Genomic DNA, 7,879 nt, shown 5'->3' on the forward strand with positions numbered 1-7,879 from the left:
CAAGTGGTCTAGCTGTATACATACAAATCTGAGTACATATGGAAGACTTAGAGCAGCACAAAGTGAGCTGTGGTAGGCACAGTTCTGCTACAATACGCACTTATTCAAAATAGAGAGATGCACCTCTTAGATTACACTTCTTTCACCATGTGTGCAGGTGGGTGGGAGAAGATGGGGCAGCTGCTGACCATTCAGCAACTTGAGATAGAAAGGCCTCAACATTCTTTATTTTGTCCTGAGTTCCAATTTAAGGACAAAAACATTACAATATGCATAAAATTTATAACATTGGTTTTCACAACCTGTATACTGGAAAAAAGTTTAATATTTTAAATTCCGTATTATATTTGGGGTACAGGTATACTAAAGGAACCTATATATAAAACCATCAAACCCATAAAAGAAGGATTATATTAAAATGTCAATATATATTATCCCTCAAACATTTTACATACTTTGGTAGATTACTCTTGTATTGAATAATACCTGTTTATTATTTAATAATTTATGAAATTAATCTCAATATAATAAGCATGAAACAAATTATTTGGGAAGTGATAAACAGTCAATTAAAAGACTGAATCATTATTAAGCTGAATATTAACTCAAATTTTGAACTTGATTCATTGAGAAGTAAAGTAAAAGTGGCATGCATAATAATAGAAAACAACCAAAATGCTAACTGTATAAATTAACAGAAAATTCAGAGAATATTTATTGCACATTCTGACTAGCAAGAAATACACTTTCTCAACATTTAACAGAACATATAAGATGTGTGTTTGTATCTTATTTTCTTTCAGAAAATTAAGAAGTTTGGGTTGTAATTTATATGCAGTACAAACAAACAAATGCAGTCACGTGACTTCCACTTTGAACTAAATCATCTGAAAGTATGGATCATGCAGAAATCAGAGCAAAGGACAATGCCTCCACAGTCACACATTTCATCCTCCTGGGATTCTCTGACCTTCCAAACCTCCAGGGGTTTCTCTTTGGAATGTTCACCTTAGTTTACATCATTATCCTAATTGGAAATAGCTCCATAATTGTGATAACCATCCTCGATCCTGCACTACAGAAGCCCATGTATTTTTTCCTGGCAAACTTTTCTTCTCTGGAAATCTGTTATGTATCTGTCACTCTTCCTAGAATTCTGTACAACATTGGTACTCAGAATAGAAACATACCCAAGCTGGCCTGTGCCACACAAACATGCTTCTTCCTTATTCTGGGAGCCACTGAATGTTTCCTTCTGGCTGTGATGTCTTATGACCGCTATGTGGCCATCTGCAATCCCCTGCACTATCCCTTGGTCATGAACCCAACAAAATGCAATCAGCTGGCGGCAGGCTCCTGGCTTGGTGGAATGCCATTCCAAGTAGCACAAACCTGTCAGATATTCTCTCTAAGTTTTTGCAATTCTAATCGAATTAACCATTTCTTCTGTGACTTACCTCCCATTCTCAAACTAGCTTGTGGAGATACTTCTGTTAATGAACTGTCTGTCTACTTAGTGACTATTCTCATTGCTACAGTACCTTTTATGTTGATACTTGCTTCTTATAGCAAAATCATTGCTACCATTCTAAAGCTGCCAACAGCCACAGGAAGAGCAAAAGCTTTTTCCACTTGTTCTTCCCATTTGCTTGTAGTGTTTTTATTTTTTGGATCAGCCACGGTTACTTACTTGAGACCAAAGTCCACACATTCTCCAGGAACCGACAAACTGTTCTCTCTATTCTACACCATTGTGACTCCCATGTTTAATCCCTTGATATACAGTCTTAGGAACAAGGACGTGATTGCCGCACTGAGAAAATTGTTACTTAGGAAATAATGTTGTGTGTGCACTAATGTCTAAATTAATTTCTGTAACTAGCTGTGATACTGGGACACCTTATTCTGAATGCCACAGAATGCTCCTTCCTAGCTACAGTTACATGGAATTTTGTAGCCCTCTTTGCTAATATCTGGTCTGTGGACCCAGTTAGTGGTGGGCTCTTATGTCAGCAGAATCCTTGTTTGCACAGACAAGACTTGCAAATGTTCTCTTTGTCATTTTAGGGTTTCTAGAAAATCAGTCACTTCTGTGACATCGCTCCCTTTGTATACTTACTCTGTGTGGCTATCTTTTTGAATGAGATGGTGGTCTTCCTTGGTTCTGTGTTATTCGTCATTTTCCTTTCCATTAGCAATTTTCTACTAGAATAAAATCATGTCTATTATCTGAAAGCTTCCATAAACTATATTTATTCCCAAACTTGCTACTTCTGTTTGTTGCATTTTGTAGATGTGGTGTTACTATTGTGACTCTGATGTTTATCCCCAAGTAAAAAGGATATAAAATTGATACTGAGAAATTATAAAGAATTAACAGTAATTGAGTGTGAAAAGTTAGAAGATATTTTTTATATTTGTTTTATGTATGTATGTATGTATGTATAACATTTCTAGGACTCTTCTCATTTAAGAATGTAATAATTGTTTTCACAATGATAATAAATTACAAATAAAATTTATTTTGTTGAAAGATGTACTATACATATTATGAAATAACCAGCCATTTCATTTTTACCTATGGAACTTTGTTTCCATACCCGATAAGAAAACAGAACAAAAACAAATGAAAAAAATTCTTATAGTAATAGATGAACAAAAACTCTCACTAATGTTGCATGCCTTTTTAGTATTTTGGAAAGGTGATTTGACCTCTGTGTGGATATCTATTACATGAGGGCTTTTACATTTGTACTATTTCAATCTTCTGGAACAACAATTTTTATGTTAAAAAACAATTTATTTTTAAACAATTTAAAAATAATTTAACACAATATTTATCTAACCAAATACAGCATGTATAATGTTCCTAATTCTATCATAAAAATAATTTAAACTAATGTTTCTCTTTCTTTTCCAGCAATTGTCTCTATAAGTACTATATTTAATTAAATAGTTGAAAGGGAAGTTTAAATATTTCATAATTTATTTTTTAAAAATAACCTCGTGATTTAGATTTTGTCCTTGAAATCATAGTTTAGTAATATTAGTCTTTTTTAGCCATTTTCATTCATTTTGTGTACTCAATTGCAATATTTTCACAATATAACATTAAGTTATCATTGACAGTTACTTTTAATAAAATTCTTTTATCTTAAATAGTATTTATTTAGTATTTTAATATTTATATGAAAATTTAGAAAATGGCTAAGAAATACTTTTAACATTTGATCATCATAAAATCTGTCAGAAATGAACAGTTTTCAAAGATCATAACTCATTTCCATTTGGCATCAATGTTTTGACTGTGAACTGTGTACCAATCATAGACATCTCTTAAATCATTACTGGAGGACAACCTCCGTTTTGCTGCCATGTTGTCCCTTTTTTCTTTAGGGAAATAACAAAATGGCAGCTGGTCAATATAAATACTGGAAAGAATAATATAATCAATAGTTTCTATAAAAGTTGAAAATTGCAATTCTTACTCTCCCAATTCATGACTACAGAGACTCAAACATTATATAGAAAACTATATTTGCTATTTAATGGAATTGTTTAAATAATGGAAGTAGAGTCTAGAAAGTAGGGAAATGTGAAGAAAAAGGAAATGTTGAAGAGCAAATATTAATTGGAAGATAAACTAATGAGTTCATTGATAGCTTTTTAGGAAAGAATTTCAAGATGGCAATTTATTTATTTAAAATTTCTACCTCTTGCCCTCCTCCCATTTCTTTTCCATTCCCTCCACTGCCCCTCCCTCTCCCTCTCCAGTCCTAATCACCTTTCAGGAATGTGGGCATAGTTTACTAGGATACTTCCTGTTGATTAGGAGAGCTGAAAAACTTTGGGGACCCAAGGAAAATTTAGGATTTTGATTGAATCTTGACAGGAATATTATTGATCATCTCAACCAGCAGCCTTAAAGCTTTTCTAGATGCAGAACTCAGAAGAAACTGCAAGAGAGATGCTCTCAAATGTTGGATCATCTGGGCCATCCATTACCATTGGAAAATTTTCAGGGCGTAATCCTTGATCAAACATTTCTATTAACCAATAATGGCTTTACAGCCTCTAATTTCTTATGAAAACAAAAGCTAATACTCTTCTCCAAAGTAATATATATTTTGAAATAAATTTTGAAGGCAAAGTATTTTCAAAATATATAGGTTGAATTAATTCAACAGCATTTATAGTCAAGTGTGTTTTAGCAGCTATTGTTCCTTCAGCAGTAAACAATTCAAAGAAAACACAACAACATACAGTATTTAGATTATCTGTGTGTTTTCCATCTTTACATGTTTTTTGCTCTATTTCTTCTATTTTCATTTTTTATTTTTTTCTTTATATACAGGGTTTTTCTGTATATTTTTAGCTGTCCTGTAAAATCACTCAGAATCCAGGGCCTCAGACTCAGAGATCTGCCTGCCTCTGCCTCCCTAGTGTTGGGATTAAAGGCATGTACCATCATACATAACTACTCTATTTCCTTTTTAAAGGACTTTCTCTATCCATTTTCTTTTCTCTCCCAAATCTACATGTACTTCTAAACACATTGTAAATCATTTAGAGGTTTTTGCCATCTGAATCTGTCTTTACTGTGTATCTCTATATTTAAATGAATACATGAATCTTTAACCTGACATTCAGCATGATTAGGATTAAAATCATGGTTTTGATAGTTGCCTCCACCTCATTCCTTAGTTTTGAGAGTCTAGTTCATGGCATTGGTACCAGAGGGAGCCATGTTTTATTGTCACCACTTTGTGGAATTTCTAGTTCCATTTCACTATCAAGACATATGCTGCCTGCCAGCTTCCCATAAACACCATCTTTAGAGGCAGGGCCTCTTAGAGGAGCTGAACAGTTTTTACTGCAAACACTAAATCAGGAAGCCTATTTTAAGGGAGCCATGCCTCAGATCACCACCAGCAAACAGACTGCCATTTTAAAGAAACTACAGTTGGCTTTGTTCTTTTGTGCCTAGAATCCCTTCTCAAGGTCACATTTTGAAGTCAAAAATTTCTGTCTCATTTGGTCCTATAGCCATCAATCCCAAATAACCACACAGAGGCTTATATTAATTATAAACTCTTAGGCCTCTTAGCTACAAGACTAACTAGCTATTGTAACTTAACATATAATTCTTTTCAATGTTTAACAACATGAATTGGTACCTTTTCTCAGTAAGGCATTTTCATCTTGCTTCATCCACATCAAAGTGATGACTGTCTCTCTCCTTTCCTCTTCCCAGAATTTTCCTAGACTGGTCACCCTGCCTCTGCTTTCTGCTTGGTTACTGGTCAATCAGAAATTTATTAAACAAATATGACTGACAAATCTTTACAGTATACAAGAACATTCTCCCACAGCATGGAACTCTCTATACTACCATCTAGTCATGAACCCAACAAAGAGTACTCAGATGATCACAGACTCCTGGCTCAGTGGCATTCCAGTCCAGATAGGACAAACCTTTCAGTTATTCTCTCTATATTTCTGCAATTCTAATAAAATCAACCACTTCTTCTGTGGCTTACCTCTCATTCTCAAGCTAGCCTGTGGGGATACAATAGTGCATGAACTATTTGTCTGCTTAGTGGCTATGCTGTTCTTGATACTTGTCTTTTTTTTTCCAAGACAGGGTTTTTTAGTGAAACTAAGTGGTGAGATATTGCAGTTTTAAATTCACTGGATTTAATATTCGGCTATTCATAAAATTATCTCCAAAATATCAAGATGCTATGAAAAACTTAATTTTAGAAGTGATAACTATATTACTAATGAATAAAAGAGTTACCACCTTCTACTATTTGTCAGCAAAGTACCTGCTTATTAGTACATAGTAAGAAATAAACAATTTTGATTACTTTTGTTTTCAAAACTGTGATGTTTTGACCATAAAGTTTATTGTATATTTTAGGAGAGTAATTAGAACCAAAGAAGAAATCTTCTAATCTTTTAAAGGAAAAGGCTACAAAATGATACAAGTAACCTAAATAGAGAACTCTCAAGAGAGGAATCTAAAATGGCTGAAAGAAAAAGTACTTAAAGAAATATGCAACAATCTTAGCTATTACAGAAATGCAGATCGTAACAACTCTGAGATTCCATCTTACACCTATAAGACTAGCCAAGATCAAAAAAAAAAAAAAACTGATGACAGCTTATGCTGGAGAGGTTGTGGGTAAAGGAAACTCTCTGCATTGCTGTTTGGAGTGCAAACTGGTACAACCCTTTTGATATCAATATGATGATTTCTCAGAAAATTAGGAAACAACCTTCCTCAAGACCCAGCAATACTACTTTTGGGTATATACCCAAAGGATGCTCAATTGTGCCACAAGGACATGTGCTCAACTATATTCATAGCAGCATTGTTTGTCATAGCCAGAACCTGGAAATAACCTAAATGCTCCTCAACTGAAAAATGGATAAGAAAAATGTGGTACATTTACAAAATGGAGTACTACATAGCTGAAAAATATAACATCTTGAGATTTGCAGACAAATTGATGGATCTAGAAAACATCATACTGAGTGAGGTAACTCAGACTCAGGAAGACAAACAACAAATATATTCACTCATACGTGGCTTTTAGACATAAAGCAAAGAAAACCAGCCCACAATTCACAATCACAGATAACCTAGACAACAATGAGGACCATAAAAGAGACATGTATGAATCTTTATTTCAATAAAATTTTATAAAATGGTAGAGAAAATTACAGACAAGTAGCATAGCCTTTGATTTCACATATACATCTACACACAGTTGTAGGTACATAATCTGTTAAGGAAAATAATTAAAATATGGTTCAATAGGTACTATTAAGTACAGTCAGAATCTTCCTGCTCTGAATGTAAAATATCATTTTTTATTAGATTTTAAACATATTGTCCAAGTAGGCTATCAAATTTAATTAATTTAAAAATTATTTAGACACCTTCTTAAAACATAATTTTTAATTTTGTATTGTTGGATTTGGGATCTTAGGAGCTTATCTGAGGTGGGAGAGCATGAACGACAACATTTTATTGTATTGTGTATCACCTGGGATTTACATTCCTGCATCTTTTCCCCTTAGACTTTGTTGCTATGAAAACATGATTAATTTTATTCATGGACTTATATCCCCTTGTGGGTACAGTAAGTTTCTCATTAAAAATGACACTACAATTCCTTGCTATTGTCATCAACTTGATTTGTCAAAATGAATATTTCAGATTAATTTTATATTTTAAAATATATAGAAATTATATATATATATATATATATTAACAGCAAAATATAATCTACATTTTATTTAACTGAACCAGAATCTAATGAAAATGAAATTTCTACCTTGATGAAATGTTTCTAACGCAATTATGTTCAGTTCATCTTCCAGTTTTGAAATGCTTCATTGATTTTGTCTCTGTAATTACCATTTGAATATTTAATTGGTATCCAGTTCATACACTATTTAATTGGCACTTGATGGATTCACACAATGTATGCTATCTACAGTACCTGTTCCTAGAATAAATTTTAGCATATGTCAAATTGTGTCCCCACTGTATTTTCCACCTTCAGTTTCTGGAAAACTTCATAAATGATCTTTTCATCATTTCAAATGGTGAAGTGTCTATGTTACTAAAAAGACCACGAGAGACAGAATGTCGCATGCATCATTTCAAATACATAGTATGTTAAAAGCAGTGTAAAGTTGAGAGTGACTAAGAGCACTTGTAACTCTAGCAGAGGACTGGTTAGAATTTTAACAGAAACTGGTGAGCTTACGGCCATCTGTAACTGTACTCCCGGCATTCAGATGCCCTCTTCTGGTCCCTATGTGTTCTTAGAATAGATGTGGTACACATACTCAAAGACACACA

General features: G+C 33.4%; 1 protein-coding gene across 1 annotated transcript; it reads left to right on the forward strand.

The window, feature by feature from the left end:
- The first annotated feature begins 895 nt into the window (after window positions 1-895).
- Window positions 896-1,840, forward strand: LOC142842695 (olfactory receptor 10AG1-like). Its single transcript, XM_075959389.1, has one exon. It carries the CDS (start codon window positions 896-898, stop codon window positions 1,838-1,840), a length of 945 nt encoding a protein of 314 aa, XP_075815504.1.
- Window positions 1,841-7,879: the final 6,039 nt, after the last annotated feature.

This window comes from Microtus pennsylvanicus, chromosome 1 (genome assembly GCF_037038515.1).
Source record: "Microtus pennsylvanicus isolate mMicPen1 chromosome 1, mMicPen1.hap1, whole genome shotgun sequence".
Lineage (NCBI taxonomy): Eukaryota > Metazoa > Chordata > Mammalia > Rodentia > Cricetidae > Microtus > Microtus pennsylvanicus.

Excerpts from the sequence above, each read along its gene's own strand:
- LOC142842695 (XM_075959389.1), top strand. The coding sequence starts at position 896 with ATGGATCATGCAGAAATCAGAGCAAAGGACAATGCCTCCACAGTCACA.